The following is a 25,514-nucleotide window of genomic DNA, read 5'->3' as shown; positions in this document are numbered from 1 at the left end:
AAAGAGGACCTATGATGCTTTTTGACTTTTATGACCTATAAACGTTGTTATGATGATTCATAGTCATGCTTAACCATACTAAATTATCAAATAATGACTTACATGCATTTCGACGTATTCCCTGCTGACCGTCTGGGGTGTCTGTGCAGAGCACTAAACACTATTCTAGCCAGTCGAGAAGTCACGTCTTCAAAGCGGTCTACCCTTTCATAATTGGTGACGTCGCATAAAAATTGGTGATGTGACCACGCGGATGTTTCCATGTATGGTAATGCTGTCACTTCCCTGTTCGCGTCTGCCTCGCGCCCTTATAGGTCCATGCTCGCGCTTCCCGCCACTGAAAGTGTTTCGGAAGGAAGGTAACCAATCACAACGGAGTGGGGTTTGCAGGAGGGGGGGGGGAGGGTAGCGGAGATGGCCGATGCACAGGCGGAGGGAGCGGAGATTGCCGAAGCACACACACTCAAGTGTTGACAGGATGTGCTGGATCGCCAAAATAAGAGAAAGAGCTTCCCGAAAATCTACATAGTTTTTTGTGATGTGATTCGTGTCAGGTTGCTCTATAGCAGTGTAAAACAAGAAATTAAGACCAGAAAAGTAGTATAATAGGTCCTCTTTAAGGGATACTGATCAACACATCTGACCTGTTACTTGATTGAAATGGTGTTTTAGTACAACGTTAAGTATTTTTCTTTAAGAAAAATAACATGCCTATGCCTATACCTCAAATACATTTTTTATTGGAATTACATTAAATGACTAAATGCTTACGTTAAGGGTACCAGATATGTCCTACTCACTAACTCTCATAGGTCCATCCATGCATGCCTTAAATATAGAAAGACATATGTACATTAACAAAGGCTTGGTAGTAAGATTTAGTAGATCTGATCATTTATCTTCTGAAAGTTGAACTGTAATTGATTTATACTATTAGCTGTTATGCTACAGCTTACTGCTACAATGACCCCCTGTTTGTTTCTGTTAGATTGCATCGAGCAACAGATGTGTTCTATCATCAAAGCCATTCTTTACATTTCTTCATTTTAAACTGATGTACAAACAGATTCAGTAAATCACTAGTTGGAAACTAGCTAGTAGGTAGGTACTAGCATTAAAACCAATCCTGAAATTCAGATAGCTGCATACGTCTGTCTTATCTTTGACTGTTTGATTCTTCAATTTGAAAACATTTTAGAGATAACACTAAGAATTAAAAGATTCAAAATAAGGAGATTTGATGAACTGATTACACGACAGGCTGTGTTTGAAATCACTGTGTTTTTGTTTAGAATGTCTGCAAGCTTGGTTACATATGCAGTTGAGTAAGTAGGCCTGTGTGCGTTATGGAGGTCGAACAGCGTGCTGTAGCGAGGGTGAGCCGGCATGTCCTGCAGGACCTTCATACACTCATGTACGCGCTGCAACAGGGCAACAATGACCCCATTCTCACACACACAGCAGCCCAAGACAGAGCGAGAACAGGGCTCACAATGGCAGGAGTCACTGAAGGGGATGGGAGACGGAGGCAGCGAGGGGCGACTGTGCGCCCTGAATGACAGAGCAAAGAGATGGATGGAGGCGAGGCAAGACAGGATGGGTAGAGGAGCAAAGCGGGAATGCACTGGCTGTAAGAAACCCCTGGAGGCTCGGTTGGTAAAGGGAACACAGAGATGGATGGGGGGAGGGAGAGATAGAGGCAGAAGTAGGCAGAAGTATAAGGGCAGTTTGAGAGGAGGTCAAACCATTCTTCTTCCTCATAGTGAGCTGGATACAGATTAAGGCTAACAGTTTTGATGGACTGTAGGCAACGGTTTTCCTCTATCTGCCTCTGTACTGTTGGCCTCATTATACCAATACACTTCAAGTCTAAGAGCAACTGCAGACATATGAACACTGGCACATAGCTAATAAGATCACTAAAACTAATTCTTTATGATGACAACCTGAGTCGTAATACATTTAGCATGTATTGCTTTTTCCGTATTGTTCTACATTTGTACTGTACTTAAGATTTACATTACGGCATGACAACATTTGTGGTTTTGAGTGAAACATCTCCAGAACTTTTGGATTGGTTGCCATGAAGTTTGGTCCATACATTGACTCCCCTTGTAGGATGAATTGTAGTAAATCTGGTGATGCTATAACATTTAGCACAGTGATCAGGTCAGAGTATTAATTTGTCAAATACTTTGCTTTTTGATTAAATAGCCTACCTGAAAAACTTAGTTTCCATACTTTGTTTATTGCTAATAAGCAAATTTTGGTTTGCTAACACCCTACACTAAAGGGTGTATTCACGCTGGGAAAGTCCGCTAGTTCACTTGCTTTGGTCCAGACCAAATAGAGTTTTGATTTTTTTTGTTTGGTGTGGTCCACTTTCATATTGCCCCTTTTGCAAGTGAACCAGCATTACGAAGCAAAACCACACGTGATCTGAGGTCATTAATTCATTGGACAGACATTCTGGGGTGGAGAGAAACAGGAAGCACGAAGTTAAAACTGCGAAATATATGTAATTGATATAATATGGGGTTAAAAATAATAAAAGGGCCTACATCTAACCTATAAATAAAGAGGAAAAACATCAAATTATTGTTGTTTCATATGGTTATAATATGTTGCCCTATGTCAATGCCACGTTATGTGGCTTGTAGCCTACGATATGAAACATAATTTTTACTGTATTTTTGGTGCTGGACGCGCGTCACGCGAGAAGAATAGGCTCAAACTGACACTCAGCTGATTAAGCTGTGTATCAGCTGGGTCGGCGCAGTTCAGCTCCAAACTGACACAGGGATAGTAGCCTATGGTCACGTACATGGGAAGCAAAATAAAAACACAAACTTCTTGCGCAGCGTGAACCTGTTGGCACTGTGCGGGAGACGCTCCCCTCTCCTTCATCTGATCGCTGAACACATTCAGCATTTTTACGCGTCCTCTCGATCAAATATAATATATTGTTCTGGGCTCCCAGTCAAACCACAACCTATCGTCCTAACAATGGCGACAACAACACTTTCCCATAATGTGAAGCTGACGGCTATTTAATAAAAAAGAAAATAAAGAAAAGGCACAGTGCCTCCTGCATTTTGGTCGGATCGAGTCCGGACAAATTCACACCACAAACGAACTGCAGCAGAGTGCGTTTGGAAAGGCACCGAGACTACCTCTTCAGCTGGGTCTCGGAGCATTTGTTTGGTCCGCCCCCGAGTGCGATTGCTGTATTCACACCTGCCTGAAAGATGCGCACCGAAGGCATGTGTGAATACAGCAATCGCACTCGGGGGCGGACCAAACAAGCGGTCCGAGACCCAACTGAAGAGGTAGTCTCGGTGCGTTTCCAAACGCACTCTGCTGCAGTTCGTTTGTGGTGTGAATTTGTCCGGACTCGATCCGACCCAATTGCAGGAAGCACTGTGCCTTTTATCTTTTAATAAATCGCCGTCAGCTTCCCATTATGGGAAAGTGTTGTTGTCGCCATTGTTAGGAGTTGTGGTTTGACCGGGAGCCCCGAGCGAATATATTACATTTGATAGACAGGACGCGTAAACATGCTGATGTGTTCAGCGATCAGATGAAGGACAGGGGAGCGTCTCCTGCACAGTGACAACAGGTTCACGCCGCGCTTTGCATGAAGTGCGTGTTTTTATTTTGCTTCCCATGTTACGGGACCGTCAATAGGCTACTATCCCCGTGTCAGTTTGGAGCTGAGCTGCGCCGAACTCACACCCAGCTGACACACAGCTAAATCAGCTGAATCAGCTGTGTGTCAGCTTGAGCCTATTCCTCGCGAGCCGTGCGTCCAGCAGCAAAAATACAGTAAATATTATGTTTCATATCGTAGGCTACAAGCCACACATTGACACAGGCCTACATATTATAACCATATGAAACAACAATAATTTTATGTTTTTTTACTTTATTTATAGGCTAGATGTAGGCATATATATTTATTTATTATTCTTAACCCCATATCGTATCAGTTATATATTTCGCAGTTTTCACTTCATGCTTCCTGCTTCTCTCCAGCCCAGAATGTCTGTCCAATGAATGAATTACCTCAGATCACGTGTTGTTTTACTTCTTAATGCTGGTCCACTTGCAAAAGGGGCTATATGAAAGTGGACCACACCAAACAAAAAAAATCTAAACTCTATTTGGTCTGGACCAAAGCAAGTGAACTAGCGGACTTTCCCTGTGTGAATACACCCTAAAACGGTGAACATGATGGATCTGCTAAACAACAATATGTTAGCATTTCCGTTGTGAAAATGTAAAGCATGCTGTTGGCTTTTAGCCTATAGCAAGGCTAGTGTGGCTGTCAACCTTAAAGCATCCAATTCAAACAAAATGCGGTGTTAAAAAAACATCTCGAATCGCTATAGTACCTGAGTGGTTACCGTGCATACCATATGTTTGAAATGTTGCTTGTTGAATTAGGGCCGGTGAATTTTGTTGTAGGTCGAACCCCTTTCCCTTCCTACTTTTCTCTTAACTGTCAAATTCGGTCAGGACCTTTTGAAAGTACTGAGTTTGGTAACCTTACAGGCTGAAGGCACCGTGTGAATTTGGCCACACTGCTGACAGATGTTAGAGTCGCCTCGCTGTCAGAGGGGAACACTGCCGAGCTTCAGTCTGTCTCACCGGGTTGCAACGAGAGACAAAGCTACAGTGACACGGCTAAAGCAAACAGTGACACCAGTCAATTGCAACAAAATGAATATGCATGCGTGCAAAAACACACACATATACAGTACACACACACACACACACACACATGCACACACTGCAATTATTTCTCCACAGGTCAATAAAAAGTTGATTTTAGGCCAGTTAACGGTGATGACTCCCTGCTGTTCTCTTATAGGCCTTTCACACCAAAATGAACCAAGAGTCAGTTCCAGGCTGGTGTTGGGGTCAGTTCAAAACTGGTTACAGCCTTATCCCAGTTATGAACCGGTTGGTTTCACATCGACCGGAGACAGCCATGGAGCCGGCAAGAGAGCAACGTCATGACGTCACTGTAAACGTGTGTGTACGTCACCCGACGCCGCTGCTCTTGTGGCTAACGCTAAAGCTACCGCTAGCTTTAAGCACAACAACAGCGGCGAATACGTCTTATTTTTACACTTGTTGGCTCTCGCTTTGCTTTCTTAAGCAAACAGGACCCATACAGCGTATTCTCGCCGGTCAATTTGATCGCTACGTTCGGTAATTATGTTATGTTTACGTCTCGTAGTAGCGGTGTTTTTAAATATGGCGGGCATGAGGTTTGAGTTGCTCTGGTTGGTCAGGATAATCCCTCCCCCAACCGTTCGCGCAAGCAGTTCTTATCAAACCCTGCTCAATCCTGGGGTATGAGTTCCCCCGGTTTTTACGGCCCGGAGCAGGCTCTCTGGCGGTGTGAAACCAAAACACTGGCTCTAACTCCGAACAAGCCCAGAACTAGCTCCGATTTTGCGGCGGTGTGAAAGGCCTATTAGTGCATTGCAGCTCAGGCCCTTTGTGGACCCCGCTGAGCACACTGACATTAACACATTGTCCTGCTGTGTGTTGCTGTGCTTTATGGACTGCAGAATACAGCTGAGTGATAGCTTTAGTTAGGAACACATCACACTGATGTGGATCTACAGTTCTGGGGTTTGAAAATACTCACAGGTATACACAACTCCATGCACATACTGCATACTTTACACCAGATTCAGATATCATTTCAGTGTATATCCATAAACAGACAAAAGGCTGGATCTCATAGCTTTTAGTGTTTCTCACTCCCTGTCAGCAAAATAGGCCATAGAGTATTTTATTTTACTCTGAGTCAGCAGATAGTAGTGGAGTAAACACCACCGTGAAACGCTACAGGCAGTACTTCTACTCATCATCGCCTCAAATTCACCTCAGCTCTTCAATCATTTGGAGCGTCTGAGAAGCAGCAACGGCATGAGAAGTTGCCGGGATAACAAAGAAAGGAAAAAAGGACTTATACATTTGTGGGTTACATAAGCAATAATTGAGTTGTGGATTCTTAAGTGAAAAGTCCTTCTGAGTATAAGCAACAATATGAATGAGTGTCACGGAGGCAAAGCCGTACATTGCAGGAAACAAAGTGCCAAACATTGTAGTGTCACACACTCACACTTTGCATTGGAGCTTGTATATGTTTGGCTGACTCGGCTGTTAAAGGGTCATTGTTGTTGGCCAGCAGCCTGGCACGGGGAGTAGGGAGTCGGGCCAAGCAGAGAAGGCGCTGGGTGTCTTTCGAGCCGAACGTCCTTCACTCAGCTTCATAGTTGAGTCAAGAAGAGGACACTTCAGGCAGACAACGGTTGCACGGTTGGAGTCAATACTGGAATACTTGGAACGACACAATGATAGCTCAGGTCCATCCATGATGTTTTATCAATCTTATCAGTTACACCTTTCGACCCTCTTTAAACATGCTTTTGTTGCATTTTGCCCACACATCTTAGCCTAACTTTGTTGTGAATCTTCTTTGGAGGAAATCAAATTGCAGTCTTTGCAGTTGAGCATGGAACTAATATTTGGTTCAGGAGAAGGGCCGTAAACGTTAAAATCTGTCATGAGTCCAAAAAATTCCCACACTATTCATACCACACACGCACTCCAGAAAGCCGCCTCATTTAATATCTTGTACTTCAGTCTCTTCGAGAGAGAGAGAGAGAGAGAGAGAGAGAGAGAGAGAGAGAGAGAGAGAGAGAGAGAGAGAGAGAGAGAGAGAGAGAGAGAGAGAGAGAGAGAGAGAGAGAGAGAGAGAGAGAGAGAGAGAGAGAGAGAGAGAGAGAGAGAGAGAGAGAGAGAGAGAGAGAGAGAGAGAGAGAGCCCGGTCACACAAATCTGGCAGCTGGGTTTGAGCAGAGACAAAGTGAATGGCTGCAGGGTAAAACTGTGCCACTGCGCGGCTCGGGATGAGAGCCCCTGATGGCCTGTGGTGGTACATGTGGGAGCCAAGCCGGGGTATCAATGACATGGGAGCATTCTCACTACAACCTGCATATCAAAGCATCGGTGGGGAAATGGGGTAGAGAACCAGTGATTCGCTGCACGTCTCGCTCTGGTAGTGTGCAACGTTTTTTTAAGCATTGATTGAATTTTGTTAATGCCTCGAGATGAGTGCTGTGCTACGGTATCTTTTTGAAGCAGTTTCCACACTATGTTTCCCCACTGTCAAGAAAAGTAAACTGGTTTGGATGAAGAAACAACATTTTCAAAAAGCAGATTCCAGCTGTGAATCTACTCTGTGTGTGTGTGTGTGTGTGTGTGTGTGTGTGTGTGTGTGTGTGTGTGTGTGTGTGTGTGTGTGTGTGTGTGTGTGTGTGTGTGTGTGTGTGTGTGTGTGTGTGTGTGTGTGTGTGTGTGTGTGTGTGTGTGTGTGTGTGTGTGTGTGTGTGTGTGTGTGTGTGTGTGTGTGTGTGTGTGTGTTTTCATAATGTATTTGAATTTAAATAGACTTGGATTTAAACTAACTGGGGGATTTGAAGTTTATTTTGTGTGTGTTTGGAGAGATGATGTTTTTATGTCTGTGCTTGAAGTCTCCTCTGCGAGGCGAGAGAAGAGATGTGTGAAAGTCAAAGGAAAATGGAGAGACCTTTTTGAGGTACAAAAGCATCTGGAATGTGCTGCCAGAAAAATGACAAAAGCTCTCCCTACAGTCATCTCTCTTTACCTCTAGGAGCATCTTTTCATCCTCTCATTATTGCCCTCTCATTCCTTTTCTCCCCCATTTCATGCTCTCTCTATCTATCTCTCTCTCCTCTTCCTCCCTTTTCCCAGCTCCTCCTTCCCCAATCTCTAGTGCCTCCTCTGTTGCCCTCATTTCTGCAGCTCTGTCTCCCTCTCTTGTTTCTTTCCTCCCTCTCATCCTCTGTCTCCCCCCCCCACACACACACACACCACCTCCCACATTATGCATACTAACAATCTACCTCTCAGTTACTCTGTTTACTCCCTCTACCATTTTGCGTTCCCTGCGGCTCTTCTTCCATGTCTTCTCCCGGGTGTGTTGTGATTGTAGCCAGGCTGGCGACAGCTGCAACAGCAGACAGTCAGGCATTGGGTACCGACAGAGGGAGGGAAGGTGGGAGGGAGGGGGTTACGATGGGGGAGAAAAAAGAGGGGATGGTGAGATGAGGTGGTGGGGTGGAGGAGGCGGTTACTTTTTTTGTTGCTATGGTCTTGATCTTTTCCACTGCAGAAACAGAGACGTGAACTCAACACCCCACGGACCTGTGTCTCATCTGTGTTGGTGCTCCGTCTGACAGTCAAGTTGCTGTATTTGTCTACTTGACATGACGGACACAGACGGCTGGGACCAGCACCGAGGCGTTGGTGGTGTTGTGCCTAAACAATCATCAGCTGGGGGTATGCAGGTGTGAGATGGAGCTATCAGAGACTCTGTCACAGGGTAATTTTTTGTTTCTTGAGCGTCAGACCTTTTCGCTGACTTGGCGCCACAGCTGCAGCTGTTCCACTCTGCAGACTACACCTGTTCTACGTGAGGGAGGGGGTAGTGGGAGGAGGTTGAAAATGAGACTGATGAGGAGAATGGTGTTAGAAAAGGGGAAATGTCCACAGAAAATGTTAAGCAAACAGAGAAATAATCTTTGAATTGAAGAATGTTCTGTTTTGTTCAGAGTCTTGGTAAAGTGTCTTACCCAATTACAGAACATCTGAGATTTGACAAACCAACTGGTAGAAACGTAAGGAACTGTAATGTCTTAAATCAGTGATTCTTGAGAAGTGGGACAAAACAGGGTGCAATGTTGAAAAAATACAAACCCTTTAGGCAAATTAAATTACATGTATGTATCCAACATATACTAAGCTACTGAGCTAAGCTTTGACACAACCTCCCAGCTTTTGTCCTTTTTATCAAAAAAGCCCATTTTGATAAGGAATGGCAAGGTAAAAGCCCTTTTTACCTTACCATTCCTTATCAAAATGGGCTTTTTAGCTTGCCATTCCTTATTTTGTGTCAACACCGTCAGACACCAAAAACACAAATTTATTTTCCCTCAATTTATGCTAGACCCATGAGATGTATTAGCCTGGTTCTAACCATAGTACTTCATTTCATTTGTACAGAAGGTCTGGAATCGCTCAACTGACTAACGTGCGGTGCCAGGCTAGAGATGTATAGTGAGCACAAATATTCACCAAGACTGACAGAGGCCACAAAAATGTTTTTCAAAATGTATATGAATATACATTTTTTGACATCTGTTTTTTTTTTTTGCATTTTTATGCTTTATTGATAGTGTAGAGACAGAGTTGAAATGGTTCAGAGAGGGGAGTGACATGCAGAGAACGACCGCGGGCTGGAATCGAACCCGGGTCCGCTGCTGGCTGAGGCCCATGGGGGGTGCCCTACCAACTGAGCTAAGGGCGCCCCAGTGGTGTTGACATATTTAACGTTCCTTAAACAGAACAAATAGTAGCCATTTGGTTTTTCTGTTGATGATAGGTGCTAGTAGGAACTAATTCAGGAAAATAAAATGATCGAAACATTTCAAATAACTTCTTCAGAAATTGTAAGTCGGTGTTGACGTATCATGGTTGTGACGCAGGACTTTCAAGATTTGGAATGTAAAATATTCTAAAACTACAACACTTATCAGAGCCTGTCTGACTCTAATGTCCTCTGCAGAGGTAGAATGTGATAAGAGGTCCTTCATAGTGACAGCTGCCCCTTATTTTGCCTGATTTTCTTACATTTTAATGGATTATCTGACGGTGGTGACAAAAAGTGCCCCACCACTTAGAAACCTTATGCAACATGAATGTGTAGTAGAAAAACAGTTTTTATTGATATGAGAGATTATTTAGTGTTGCTGTTGATGAGAAAAGCTCTTTTTAATCATTAAAAATAGGTTTTATTGCATATGAATGATTGATCCCTTCTCTGTGGACACACTGTTTTGGACATTGTGAGAAGATAACAAGTGTCATATATTTGACATTATAATGATAAAATTACATAATATATAATTGTGTTCCAGACATTCTATTCTTAAGCCCTAATAACATCTACAATTTTAAATATGTTTTCTTTTAAACATAACATCATTTAATATTGGAAGACGTCCTTTTGTCCCGCTTCTCAAGAATCACTGAAATACTTAGCTCCTAAATGTTTCTTCCAAAAGAGCGACACAAAATTGGCAATGAATGCTAGCATGCTGATGTTGTAATGTGTAGGTTTTATGTTAACCATGTTAACCATTTTAGTTTAGCATGCTAAAATGCTGCCATCAGCACTAAACACACAAATACAGGATAGATAACTTTCCAGGGATTTTGCAACAAAAAAAAAAGTATTGAACACATTTTATTTTGACCTTAATTAAAACTAAATTAAATCTCAAATAAGGTTATAACCACCAGAAATAGCATATCAAATGAGGAGGGGGTTGGGGTGCAGGCATGAGCATATCTGTAGTGTAATAATGAAAAATGTCACATAGTACGAAGGCTGTACACCTGCATGAATCCGAATAGACGATACAAGCCACACAGCTGTGATTGAAGCATGTGTTACAAACGGCTTATGCCGATCTATTAATACAAGTGAGATGTTGGTGCCGATCTTACGCTGTATTTCAATAATAGCTGAATATTTTATATATTTATATATTCAGATTAATAGAATCTAGACGGAGAATCAAGGGAATTTAAAGGGACATTCCAGCTATTCAGTATTGTACAGATAATTGAGCATGAGGAAAAGAGGAAAACAAAGCGTCCTCATAGGGGCATTTTCCTCCTCTTTCCCAGCGTCACAGCCTTGGTCTGTGAACTCTGCCCTTGTTACCATAACAACAAGTTAATGACACAGCAGACCGAACTGATCCTTGGCCAAAACAACACAATATGAGTTGAACCGGTCGAGCTTCCTGTGTCCCTCACTGTTCATTGGAACCGCTTAGTGTCATACACATAAGATTTGCCCTCATCTCCACTCAGTCTATGTCATTTTCAAATTACATTATTTGAAACATATTTTGATTTCAGGCCTACATGATATAAACTCATTAATCACCTTAATTAAAGAAAAACAGTAAACAGACAGTAAGAATCCCCCAAAATCTCCTTAACACACCTGATACCTGACTTTGAGCTTGGATTTGTCAGACTTTGAGTTAACTGTAAGTGGAGAAAGAAGATCAAGCAAAAAGAAGGCGAAATAAATCCGAGGAAGGTCTGTTTCACCGCTTTATTCACCAGCTATAATGCAGTCGTAAAAGAAAATATAATTTTAGCTCCTCCCAAAATACACATCTTTGGATTAATTTGAGCTTCAGATATTACAGGCCCTGAAGTAGTAGCAGCATTAGCTTTGACAGGTTGCACCACCTGCAGCACAGCAATCAGCTGATCAGACCAACCAAATCTCTCAGCTGACTGCTTAGACGACCACGCCCAAAACTCAGGCAGGTGATCAGTCAGTGTCACGGCAGGTTGTTTATTTAAGGCGAGGCAGCACAGAGACAATAACTGTTTGGCTAGACTGGTCAGTGTTCAGACATAGTATTTTTTAGTTATTTTGCACTTCAATAAGTCAATCTTGTTGCAATGTGTTAAATGCACTTTAATGAAAACAGCTTTAGCATCTCTTTCATTAAAACAACATATTAATGTTAGTTACATTTTGTAGAAATACTCGTAGGCGCCAAATCGGGCAACATGATTAAACATAAAAAAAAAGATTATTTTAGATAATCTGCATTTTAAACGGGATACAATATAGCTCATGCATGCAACAATTAGGGTTCCCAGAGATTCTTGAAATCTTTTAAAGTTTATGAATTTAAGAATTCAAAAATAAACATAAACAGTGACAAGCACTGTAAGTGCTGGAATTTAGATATGTAATTAGGCCTGGAACAAAGTCCTTGAATGTCCTAAAATTGGATTTTTAAGAACGTGTGTGATGAATAATGCATTGAATTGGTGATCATTATTGTAATATGTTTCGTTTTGACTGAATGAAAAAATAAACTACTTATTTCTGACTTCCTCCTCACTTACAGGCCCAAAACCAGTTTATTATTCACACGCCATGGCTTCTACTTATTCCCAAATGTTGTTGTTCTATTGTAATTTATTTGATATTTTATTGTAACGCCGACTTAATGTTATTGTGGGCAGGGCTGCCTTTACCTGCCACTAGGCCCTGGGGCTGAGAGGTTTCGTAGGCCCCCCCGGGCGGTGGTCTTACAATACAGATGCGTTAAAGCCATGTTTGTCTACACCACAATATCTCTGTTGATGAAATACAAAATCACTTAAGGTAACATGTACATAACCCCCTCCTGGTCTAGTGACTTTTAATAACCAGACACACATGGTTTGTTACAGTGTTTTTCCAAGTTATTGAGGAGACAGCGGTGGGGACGCAGGACCTTCTAGGGGGGTCCGGGGGCATGCCCCCCCGGAAGAAAAATTTGAACCTTTTAAAGTAAAATGCATCAATCTGGTGCACTTTGACAAGAAAACTAAGGCTAAATCAACTGTGTCCTATGTGAGCTAGTTTCTGGAATAATTTGGAGACAGAAATTCCAAAAAGCAGAAACAAAAATATACAGGTTTAAAAAATCCAGTCATTCAGCATCCCAATTTTTTTTTTAAATCATCCCTTATCCCAAAGCTACTTCTCTCTTTGAACTCTTCGTTTTGCTTTTAATGGCTCAACTCAATATAGGCCCTTGATCTGCGTTGCCCCGAACAATGTTATTAAACAAAAATAACAAAAATGTACTGGTGAATGATAGGCCCCTTGATCTTCATAGGCCAAAAATAATGTGATTCTTTTTCCTTTTCCTTTAATGGTTCATGATAGGCCCCTGTTCTCCGTACGCCCGCCCCCCCCCCCCCCCCACGAAGATTAGGGGCCTATCATGAGCCAGTCAATAATTTATTGTTTTAAATGACAATGTTCGGGGCCTTCTTAGATCAGAGGCCTATATTGAGACAGTAAAAAAAAAAAAAAAAAAAAAAAAAAAAATTTTGAGATAGGCCCCTGATCTTCGTAGGCCCTGGGGCTTCAGCCCAGGTAAGCCCGTGCATTAAGGCGGCCCTGATTGTGGGAGCAGCTTTGGTTTTGCTGAACCCTCAGGGGGTTTCCAGATTAAAGCCGCAACATGCCAAACATGTTGCACTGTTTGTTCAAGGTGTTATAAACTCTGATGAAAGTGGCTCTGAGTAGAAACGCCATCGCTGGGAGGACCTTTGATTGCATTCCTGTTTGGTGAAATACTCCGAATGGCCATTGTGTCACAAGCACTGACTAACAGGTCTGCAGATCATTAGTCAGGATAAAGCGTTGATGGTTCCTGGCCTATCAGTGTTTGAACAGGCATTGACTCAGTGGCATAGCTGGGGTCAGGGTCCAAGGACGGCTGGAAGAAAAGCGTCAGTGTAAAGGTTAAATCAACACATGGGGCAGAGGGAAAACTCAGCAGGTGTTTTTGACAGCTCATCAATAATAATGTAACTGTAGTTCCTGGGTCCTGGCTCTTGAAGTCTTTTTTCAAGTCTGCACTCCATGATACCAGGGGCCCCATTTTTTTTCATTAGGGCTTTCATAACTTCATTATCTTTCATAAATGTCAGAATAGCCTTTGATATGAGTTAGAACAGGATGACTTCACAACACGAATATATTATTATATATGTCTGTCAGTCCACCACTTTGGTTTGGAGTGAAAACCCTTGATGACTACCGGATGGATCGTCACTAATCATTCAATGACCTGCAGTTGACAGTATTTGCTCGTAGGGTTCGGACAATATGAGATTTATAATCGTAAATCGTGATAAATAATTCTCATGACATGTAGATCCTGGTGAATTTCCATGATCAGGCTTATTGTTAATAGCCTAACATGAGTGACTTGAAAAAGCTGTGTGTTGCTCGCTGAAGTGCAGTTCTATAGCCATTCTCTGATTTATTTTGAATTCCCCTCAAGGGGACACTGCATCTTTCCAGTCATTCTTACATCTTAAACCCTGTCACCATGGCTGAAGGCTTGCGCGTTGTATCGTCCAAAAGAGATAGTTTGATTGTTTTTCACATACAAATATTTTTATCTAGCTAAATGTATGTTCATTGACTCAATTTTAAGAGTTTCAAGAATATGTTGATGTTTATTGTATCAATATCTGAAATGCAATTATTTTGGCAAGGATAAGCGTGACATTAAATAAACAGCAGCAGCAGCAGCAATTTTTATACTAATGATGTCAAGTAATGAAGCTGATCAAAGATACACCCATGGCTGGTGATATTTCCCATGGTGCATGTTGCTATGGGAGACTTTGCAGTAACCAGGGAGCTATCGCTCTTTACTCTATTTTGAGATAACATTTCCATCAGCGGTGGCATTGCATTGCATAAAAGCCACATTATCCTTAAGGACATTTCCCCCTCTTGTTCTCCACTGTTATAAAAATGTTCTGCAACACTTTCCGACTCCAATGTTGCGCCTCGCGGGTGTAATGGTGTGTCTTTTGCCCTTCAGGTTTCTGTTTAATCTGAAAACAAACATGTTGATCTCTGAGTGTCGGATGTGTGGATACACATCTAGTGAAAACCCTTTGGCAGGATGAATGCACAGGTGGAGTTAGAAAGCTGCACAAAGAGTGGGAGCATCAGTTCATTCTTATTTCTGTCCTTTCTGATAAGACTCGGCCCTCCATCCTTCAGGCCTGATGTCTTCTTCCTCCTCCCCGTATGGCTGTGCATGTGCTCCTTATTTATACACACAAAACAAACTGGGAAAGGTAGACTGTGTGGAGGACACGCCCATGCAGATTTTTTTATTGAACCAACCAAAATACCACTAATGGATACATTAATTTTAGATTAATCTGCTGATTATTTTTAATTAATCAAATAATTGTTTGGTCTATGAGCTGTTATAATACAGCGATACATCATAAATGTATAGAATAATACAAGAAAATGTAGTCCGGTAGCTCCGGTGGCGTAGTTCGTTGCACTGGTCTCGGGTTCGAATCAGACCCGTGGACCTTTACTGCAGGTCATCCCCCCTCTCTCTCTGTCTCCCCATTTCAACTCTGTACTATCAAATAAAGCTTGAAAATGCCAAAAAAAAATCTTAAAAAAAATCTTTAAAAAAAAAAGGGTTGGTACCCTCCAAAGAGTTACAAAATAATTCTGATAAAAGTTAATGCATCAGTAATAATATATATTACAGCTTAAGGAACTTTGGGTACATTCTGCAGGTAAAGCTTAAAATGCATGAAATTCATTTGTGATAAAGTATTTTTACAGTTAATGTACCTGTTAGTCTTTTTGGCTATTGAAATATCTACAGGCTGACCTCAGATCAATTCTCTATCCAAGAGAGACAGAGCAGAGCACAGAAAGGCACACCTTCATCACGTGTGTGTGTGTGTGTGTGTGTGTGTGTGTGTGTGTGTGTGTGTGTGTGTGTGTGTGTGTGTGTGTGTGTGTGGCCTCTCTCTCCGCCACCTTTTGCATACGCCAGATAAGTAAAAGAGACAGAGAGAGCGAGAAAGCAAACCTGCCTCTGAACTGTGTACACTCCAAATATTTCCATAGCTGGCCGCCCTCACACGGAAATGAAGGAGGAAGTCGTACCGAGAGACAGGGAGAGAGATGAAAGATATATACTAACATGAACAAGAATACTGTTTGGGAGAAATGACTGTATGCAGAATACACACACATACACGTCGGCACACACTGCAGGACCACGGGGGATATTTAGAGCCTGTAGCAGAGACCTCGAGAGCACACTTGTCCGACCACACCTGTACTGTAAACATGACTTTCTTATTGAACATGTAAACCTCTCACATTTCCGGCATATGTTTGTATAACATTATTAGATCTTTGGAGTACGAAACTGGACCAGAAACACCAGTCATGAAACTTTAAACCTGAAGCTGCTGCAAAAACATAACATGCTAAAAATGATCAGTCAAAACAAACTGGAATTGACTTAGCACGACTATGCATCCCATTAACATTTTCATTAAGAATTATTCTACTGATTATTTGTTTCTATGATTGATGAATTATTTGGTTCAAGAAATGTCATAAGATAGTGAAACTTCTCAAAGAGGAGGCCCCTCATACTATCTGCTTTGTTGGAATAACAGTCAGAAGACAATTTACTATCATACAAAAGTGATAAAACAAGCAGATACTCACAATTGAAAAGTCTAAACCAGTACATGTGTACTTAGGTATAAAAGATAAAAAAAACAAAAAAACAAGACTCTCTTTCATATGATTGATGGTTTTAACTGTATTAATTCACGATTAGTTGAGCTCTTTTTGCTGTGTGTGATTTAGTTTATCTTGGCCTAACTGTGTGTTACAGCAGTTGTCTATATACACAAACTGATCTTGGTCTCTCTCCACCCCCCCCCCCCCCTCCCCTCCTCAGTCCTCATCCAGGAGCCAGTGGAGTGGGACGACCAGAGTGTGAAGGTCTTGAAGATCACAGACTTCGGTTTGGCCCGAGAGTGGCACCAGACCACCAAGATGAGCGCAGCGGGGACCTACGCCTGGATGGCCCCGGAGGTCATCAAGCTCTCCCTCTTCTCCAAGAGCAGCGATGTGTGGAGGTTAGCCCCCCCCCCCCCCCCCCCACCATCTCTCATTCCACCTGATTTATACTGTGACAAAACCGACCATTTGACAGGAAATCAGCTTTAAATGATAAATAATAGTGATGTTGGCAGTTACTTTTTTTTTTAAATAAGAAGAGCCATGTGCATGAAATATAGTTCAGTGAAGTCACAATAAAACATATTATTTCAAGATCAGAATGTGAAAAATGTGGGGAATATGACGTAATTTTGTGTATGTTTGAGTAAGAATTCAGTTATTTTACTTCAATGAAATTAACAATACCATCATAAAACAATTGCATTAAAAGGTCCAAGTAACTAAATGTACAAATAAGTATAATTTGCAAGCTTTACTTAGGACATCAAAATACTCATGAGTCAGAAAAATGCCCCCATGTGACCCTCAAGTGACTGACTACTTTATACAGCATTTTATATTGTTGAATGATTTAGTCGGACAACATGGAGCTAAAAAATATGACTGAAAGTCTATCTACTGTTTGATGATTTTATTCTCTAACAGTGCTTCATATTTTATGAACTCATTACATGTTTTGTAAATAAATTCTTACTAAGCAGTCATTATACAGTAGCTGTCAGATTAATATAGTGGGGTAAAAAGATGACATGATAAAAATTTAGACATGTGGTTCCTCTGAAATTTAGTAAAAGATGGGTAAAAGGTCTCATTAAATAGAAAATGATCATGTAAACATAAGTGAAAGAACAACACGTTTGTTGGATCTCTCATCACAGTTTTGGCGTGTTACTTTGGGAGCTGCTGACCGGTGAGGTTCCCTACCGGGAGATAGACGCTCTGGCGGTGGCCTACGGAGTCGCCATGAACAAGCTGACTCTTCCCATCCCCTCAACGTGCCCCGAACCTTTTGCTCAGCTGCTGGGAGGTAAGCAAACCGACCACCCGCACACTTTGAGGAATCATTTATTACTTGATCCATCAATACCGAGTTAATGCTTCTGTTCTCGTGGTAAAATATATTTTCTTTAAGGAATTCATCCACCGTTTTACTTCACCCCAGTCATCGAACATGACCTCAACCCTCTAGTTACAGTCGATACATTTAAAAAACCCTTTTTATTGAGACAAAAAAAAACGGTTAATAAAAGGATAAAATCATATGAAGAATTTCTTTATGGTGCTTTTCATACAACCTCATGCAGTCCTGCGCCAGAGCTCCCATGTGCCAGATCTCTCCTCTTTTTTCACCTTGTAAATAATACTGACAGCACTCTGTTAGCAGTGGTAGAGTATTAACCGGCTCTTGTTCCACTATTCAGGTCAACCCTGTTTAAAAAAAAACACTCAACTTTTTGTGTGGATGGGTGAGCTGCTGGCAGGGTTTTTATGTTGAGTAAAAAAAATTAAAATAAATTCAAACTGTCAACCAAGCAGCTAACTTCAGTCAACACACACACACACACACACACACACACACACACACACACACACACACACACACAGACACACACACTCTCTTTACTCCTGTCATCATTTCACTTTCATTCCTACTCTTTATGCTAATATATGTTACCTAATAAATAAATGCTATGTGCTACGAAGTATACTTCGCGGCTATTTTAGCCAGTGAAAAACAGCTAGCTGTATTTTTTACTCTGTTGTTGCTATTTCTGGCATGAATTGCGTCTTTTTGTTAAGAATGTATTTCATGTTAGCGTTGGAGGGACGTTGCTGATCAATATGTCGCTCAACAAATGACTGTAGGTGTGCCCAATGTTTCTGCAACACTGTCAGTCAGGGCTTGGCTCATGATGGCTGCCATATGCCGTCCCATCCTGCTCGCTTCCACTTCTCATGTTGCCTTCTTTTCTGCCAGAAATGTGAAAAAAAACATTGATCCAGACTATCAATTCATGGTTCAGTCCTCTTTCAATCATACTTAACTAATTAGATATTTTTCTCAAGTAAATCCAAGGAAAACACTAAAACTAACATGTATTGATCTTGCATACAGGTAGTGTCTGCATCCTCAAAGAATGATGCAAAGAAAGATCCAGCAGATCATAATTATCTGAGCCATAGACATTAATGAGCCACACTGTTGCACAGGGTGACGTGTCCCTTCATTACCATGAACACACACATTGTAGTTTATTTGATCTTAATAACAATATGCTGCTGCTGTTAATACTCACAGAATAAATAAATGTATATTAATTCGCTTCTGAAACTAATCCCCAACAAATACACCCTTGACTCGTAATATTTGCTAAATACTACAGCGTGCAGCTGTTGAATTATTTAGGAAAATATTTAGTATTTTTTCTCTTTTTTTTCCAATGAAAGACCCTTTAGTAAAAGATTTATGTGTTTAGTAGGAATGAATGGGCTTGGGGCAGGAGTACTACAGATAGGAAAATAATAAAACATAGATTAAAGTGAAGTCATAGCAGGTGAAAACGAAGACCACCTTATAAAAAAAGTTAAGTTTGAAAGAAAAATACAAAGATAATGTTTGTTGCAGTGACACAAGCTTACATGTATTTTTGACAAAGCATCTGCTGAACGAAAATGCTTAACAGCAACGACATATAACCTTACATGTGTACCCCCTGTGTGATCTCATTAGGGATATTAAGTGCATAATACATAACATTAACCGTCGGAAATAACGTGTTGCCCCTTTAGAGTGCTGGAGCCCAAACCCCCGCAGCAGACCCTCCTTCACCAGCATCCTGAGGCGGCTGCTGGCCATCGAGCAGTCGGCCATGTTTCAGATGCCTCTGGAGTCATTCCACTCCTTACAGGAAGACTGGAGGCAGGAGATCCAGCAGATGTTCGACGAGCTGAGAGCCAAAGAGAAGGTGAGCTCAGACCTTTTGTTTCTAGTCTTGATTTTCAGTCTGTAGGTTGAATTAGAGGAGACAGAAGCTTATAGAAACGTAGGTGTTACATTTATCTTTGAGAAGTTTGTTTAAGCAGAAAAAGTCACATTCCATGCCGTGGGAGAAATCTCACCTCGTCTGAGGTGTTGCTGCGAAATCAAAGTTACCTTAGCAACGAGACCTGACACCAGAAGAGGTGCTGCCTTTTGCTAATAACCTCTTCCTCATCTGGTCCTTCTCTTCTCTCCTCTCCTCTCCTCTCCTCTCCTCTCCTCTCCTCTCCTCTCCTCTCCTCTCCTCTCCTCTCCTCTCCTCTCCTCTCCTCTCCTCTCCTCTCCTCTCCTCTCCTCTCCTCTCCATCTTCTCCTGCTCTCCTATTATCCTTCTCCTCACCATCATTCCTTGCATCCTTAACCTCTTCCTCTTCCCCCTCTCAAGGAGCTGAGGTCGTGGGAGGAAGCGTTGGCTCGAGCGGCCGAGGAGCAGAGGGAGCAGGAGGAGCAGCTGAGGAGACGCGAGCAGGAGCTGGCCGAGAGAGAGATCGACATTGTGGAGCGCGAGCTGAACATCATCATCCACCAGGTTTACCAGGAGAAGCCCAGCGTGAAAAAGAGAAAAGGCCACTTCAAGAAGAGCAGGCTACTGAAGCTGGGCCGAGACAGCAACTGCATCAGTCTGCCCTCTGGTGGGTGGAAGGAGGAACTGCAAGACAGTTTGTTTTTAATAGTATGATGAGACAGGTTCACAAAACTTGGCAGAGAGAGCTCCCCCTAGTTTGATCCCCAGGTTGTAAATGTAGGACATAGACCTATCCAAGAGATAGGACAACTGCAAAGTCCATCCCCTTTTATTCTGAAGAGAGAATGAGCTCCGATGACTTCATTGTATCATCAGCACTTCACACTCCAAATGTCTTTGATACAACTGAAATATTGTATATTCATTTTCAGCTTCATATTCATTTTTAAACTATGGAATATGCAGAAATGTTGTTGTATTTGTAAGACTCTAGCCAGCAAAATGTTTAGTGGTTTTACTTGACAAATAAATTACAAAAGAATAATGAAAGAACACACCCAAGTAATTGATGGACTAATTGTTTGAGCATCATTTTCTTAATTACTACAACTATGAAGGATATCCACAGTTCAAGTTGTTTTTCTGATGATATTAAATATTTTTCTCCAATAGGCCTATGTCATGCATGGTATAGGGTTTTCATGGTATATTTAAGAAGTGTTGATGCCGAGGCCCCCAGGGCCCCTCTGTGACTCATTCAAGTCTGCATGTTTTCATGAAAATGCGTGAAATTATGGAAATGTCTGACAAAATGTCTCCCCCACTTCTGCTTGCAGGCTTTGAGCATAAGATCACAGTGCAGGCCTCTCCCAGTGTGGACAAGAGGAAGCCTCAGAGGAGCGAGAGCACCACGCCGCCTGCCAGCCCAGGGGTTATGCCCAGACTGAGAGCCATACGATGTGAGTGTGAAAACACCGGAGTACGCTCGGTTCAGGTAGCAATGGTAGAATGCTGTTTATTTCATTTTTTCTCTCTGTCCCTCAGTGACGCCGAGCGATGGCAGTAAGACATGGGGCCGCAGCTCTGTGTGCAAGAAGGAAGACTTGTCGACCAGTAAGAAGAAGGGACGCACCTGGGGGCCGAGTTCCACCCACCAGAAAGAGAGGGTCGGTGGGGAGGAGAAGTATGTGCAACATTTACACCAAGTTCAATTATAGATTATTGAAATTTGCAGTAGTGGTGGAAGTGTTCAGATCCTTCACTTAAGTAAAAGTAAGTATACCACTGTGGTCCTAGATTGAAAATGTGACTTTGGAAAAAGGTGTAATTAGTGAAATGTACCAATGCAAAAAATTGCATCGCTCCCTCTAGTTTGATCCCCAAACTGTGACTTCCATTATAAACTATATCCTTACAATATTATTACTCATGCCTTAAAGATTGAGTCAGCGATTCTGGACAATGCTTTAAATCAGTGAATATCTCCTCACGATCTGCAACATGTATGTGCGCTGGGGGAAATACACAGCCTTCGCTCCGTAAAAGAACATGTGGCTCCCTGCAGGAGCAAATGGTCTTTTTGTACCAGTACAAAAAGTTCAAACTTGCAGCATATCAACAAAGCTATGTATGTAAACTATGTATCTCTTAAATCTGATGTGGCCAAAAAATTGGACTGTGATAACGGCTACCACAGGGGAGAGGAACAAAAGCTTAGGATCAATATCTCATCTCAGTCTGTGAACCGGCCAGAAGCAGAGCAAGTATCTCTGGAGAAAAAAATCCATGTTGTGTTTGTGATTCTGTTCTCAGATAAAACAAACCTTTTGTATATCTTTCTATCTGTAAACAATATCGTAGCACATTGTTTTAGAAAAGAGTTCTGATTTGCTTGCATCTGTTTGCAGACTGAAATCACTGGGCGAAGGATGCAAAGTTTGGTCGTCCAGTGCACCAAATCTGGGCAAGTCCCCCAAACATGCGCCCATGACCGCCGGCTTCTCAAGCCTCAACGAAATGGGTGAGTCTGGATTTTTCATTCATGAGCTGTGCATAGAGTTAGTGACATAGTGACGATCATCTCTTCTCATCTCCTGTTCTCTCTCACAAACAGAGGAGTGCTGTGAGCTGGAGGAGTCCCCGGGCTCCTTGCTGCCCTCAGAGAGCAGCAGTAATGGGGCTGCGGAGGACTCGGGGTCCCTGTGGGGCACCCTGGGGCCCTCCTGTCAGGGGCCTGGCGGCCTGGGGACCGGGGCCAGCTACCAGGACTCGCACAGACGTTGCAACCAGAGGAAGAAGAGCGATTTGCTGCTGTTGGGCTGTGCGTCTCTGCTCGCGTCATTCGGCCTCGGGCAAGATCTGCTGCAGCTGGGGAAACATCAGGTGAGAGAACAACTGTATAAACATATAAAGAATATGACAATATGACAAATAAAAGCACCATACAACAGTTGTCTTAGCAGTATTCATCAGTCCCTTGTTGATTCTGTGTTTTTAAGGGTGTCCATCTGTTGTTGAAGTAAACTAGAGTATGTCAATGACTTGGATGTAATATTTGTATTTGATAGTGCGAGGAAGGGATTATCAAAAATGTAAAGTAGCCTAACACATGTTTAATAGAAGCACAACAGCATGAACGAATGAAGCCGGCTGTTCAGTGGTCCTTTTTTTCCCCAGTTGGTTTTATATTTCTGTGATACTGCTTCTCACTTAAAGGCACTACGAGTAAGATGGCACGTTGGCGTCCCCTTTGGACAAAAGCGGTAGTATTTTTACGACGCCCGCTGTCGCAAATGCTCGTGCCAGGCGCGTGAGCGTGGACTGAGAAGGGCGCAATATAGTGCATGTTCGTGTGTTGAAAGTGTGAGGACTCTTTTCGGCTCCGTGAGAGTGGTTTTGACACTGCATCAACTAATGCCAGTCAGTACACACACCTGCTTGCAATGAGTTGATTCAGCAGCGTCACCTAACTACTCTCTCTCTCACGGAGCTGTGTCCTCACAGAAAGCGAATGAATGAGAGACGGCAGTTAGTAGACTATGGATCACGATGAGGTAATGTGTTTGTGTTGTTGATGTAAATAATGACTATTTCAGATAATGGTTATCTGATGATGGTGAAGCAAAGCAAACTTTGTGTTAGTACCAACCGCTCATTCATTTAGCAGTCTAGTTTCGCTCTCGTGAAATTGTATACACGTTGCTTGGCAACGTCCTCCCGCCCGCCTATCACTCACTCTCCCTTTTCGCTTTTCTTCATTGCATTCTCTTTTTTTTCTTTGATGGTTCAGCCCCGTTATCAGTCATTTATGACGACAAATAACTGTCTCAAACAAGGCTCCCGCTCCCCTTCCCTCACCTGGAGGGATAGGCTTCTCAAATCGCGTTGCAGCGCCACACTGAAATCTGCAACCAATACGGATATGTGACCATAGAGCCTGCACGAGCGAACCGAAAATCGGACTGGGTGTGCGACCAGACCAAAAGCAGTAATAAAAACTATATAAAAACGTCTTTCTTTGCACTGATGGTCTCGTTTGCTGTTAAAGGTAATTTATGATTATCAGAGGAAACATGAGGTTGTTTAAAATATATTTAAATGTTACTCGTATCCGCTTTAAGTGGCCCTATACTGCTTGTTTTAACATGAACGTGTGCTGTTGTTGTTCAGGTGCTTCAGGATGAGCAGGACCTCAGAGAGGAACAGCGTAAGAAGAAGGACGGCCTGTTCCAGCGCACGGGACGCTTCCGCCGCAGCACGTCTCCGCCCAGCCGAAACCTGTCCCTGTCTCTCTCCAGACATCAGGACTCCTCGCTGGCCTGCATGGACCCTTCTCCCTCCGTCACCCTGCTCTCGCTGTCCTCTCTGTCCGACTGCAACTCCACCAAGTCCCTGCTTCCCTCGGACCCTGACGAGTACGCGCTGACCCCAGTGACGGGGGTCAAAACGCCCGCCACGGTGCCAGCTCCAGCCCTCAACCCGCTCTTGGATCTGCGGGCAGAGAGCTTCAAGAAGGAGCCCAACCAGTCCCTCACGCCCACCCACGTGTCTGTAGCCCTGAACAGAGGGCACAGACGCACCCCCTCGGACGGAGCCATACGACCACGAGCTCAAACCATGGGACACCACAGGACGCCGTCGGACGGAAGCATGCCCATGCCTCCTCCACCGGGAGCACCGCACAGAACTACCAACAAAGGTACAGTCAGTGACAGATGTTTTGAGAGCATGTTCAAGGAACAAGGTGTTGTTTTTTTTGCCCATTCACTAATTAGAGTATGTATGAGTCTACAGCCATTTGATAAGTGAAGGTTTTGACAATTCATCAAATATTTGTTAATACATTTCACCTTTTTTTATGGTGTGTTTAACCATAATATTTAACCTGGAAGTCACTTTAGTTGGATTTTCTCTTTTACGGGAGAAAGATAAACAAGTAATGTTACCATGAGAACAAAAATTATCACACATTCTATGTAGAGCAATCATGCACACTAAAGTATAAAGAAAGACATGAAAGAAATCACAATATTGTTGACTATAAATCACACTTTTCTCAAAGTTGTTTTTGCACCACCTTCTAATTTTACAGCTTAATAAATCAGAAAAAATCCACCAGTCTTCATCACAGACTGCTTTGAAATGTCTTCCCTTTTGATGCGTTCGAAGGCTTGTATAAAACCCTGCCATCTATGTTAAGGAGCAAAACCGTTATACACCCTTTATTCAGGTTTTTAACCACCCTGAAATCCCATAATACCTTTTAATCAGAGGACGTTTGGTTTTGCAGAATGTCACATCGTCTTCCTTTTTTTTTTCTTTACTCAGGCACACTGGACACCCTGGACATCCCACGCCTCCCTAAGCCCTCTGCCATTTTCCCAGTTCCACAGCGGCGTAAAGCCCCCCCTCCACCTATCCCAGACGCGGCTCCTCACTGTATTATCAGCCCCCTGGAGAGGCCCAAGACGCTGGAGTTTGCCCCACGGCCACGGCCCACCCCGGCCCGGATGAGAGCCGACCCCCGTAAGCTGGGCTCGCTCTCACGGACCCTCAGCTCCTCGCCGGGCAGCAGCTGCGACAGCCCCCTGGGTTCAGGGGACAGCAGCGCCAGCGGGGGCGGCTCTGTGCGGCCCAACCTGATGGACATGGACGTGGAGGGCCAGAGCGCGGATCCCACTATCCCTCTGTGCATTAAGGGGAAGCCTGCCACTCTGTGTGGACAGCAGTACTTATAGTGTGTGTGGAGGGGGACACACATTTCTACTTTATGTTTTGCATTCAAACCCGATACAGTACAATTGGAGCTTTAGTTGAATATGGAATGCCTCCTGACGTCTGAGCCGAGCAAAGTGCACTCACCAAAGTGTATCCAAAAAACATCCCACTTCTTGTCGTGTTTCACTGAAAGGCCGCACCTCTTGTGTGTCCTTGTGAGGTGTTCAACCCTGTCAGCCTTTCCCTGATAGTCTTTTCTGATC

General features: G+C 42.9%; 1 protein-coding gene across 1 annotated transcript in view; it reads left to right on the top strand.

The window, feature by feature from the left end:
• map3k10 (mitogen-activated protein kinase kinase kinase 10) overlaps nt 1-25,271 on the top strand; it is a gene marked incomplete at both ends in the record, with an annotated part of 30,905 nt that extends 5,634 nt beyond the window's left edge. The window contains 10 exons of the mRNA XM_080054062.1: nt 16,464-16,644; nt 17,407-17,555; nt 19,319-19,494; nt 19,954-20,200; nt 20,871-20,993; nt 21,079-21,217; nt 21,942-22,054; nt 22,148-22,416; nt 23,704-24,241; nt 24,862-25,271. Coding sequence (XP_079910188.1) covers nt 16,464-16,644; nt 17,407-17,555; nt 19,319-19,494; nt 19,954-20,200; nt 20,871-20,993; nt 21,079-21,217; nt 21,942-22,054; nt 22,148-22,416; nt 23,704-24,241; nt 24,862-25,271 — 2,345 coding nt within the window. The remainder of the gene's footprint in view (nt 1-16,463; nt 16,645-17,406; nt 17,556-19,318; nt 19,495-19,953; nt 20,201-20,870; nt 20,994-21,078; nt 21,218-21,941; nt 22,055-22,147; nt 22,417-23,703; nt 24,242-24,861) is intronic.
• Nucleotides 25,272-25,514: the final 243 nt, after the last annotated feature.

This window comes from Ammodytes marinus (assembly GCF_949987685.1).
Source record: "Ammodytes marinus genome assembly, chromosome: 3".
NCBI classification, from domain to species: Eukaryota; Metazoa; Chordata; class Actinopteri; order Uranoscopiformes; family Ammodytidae; genus Ammodytes; species Ammodytes marinus.
Note: the sequence above shows the minus strand (reverse complement) of the source record. Positions and strands in the feature narration are given on the sequence as shown.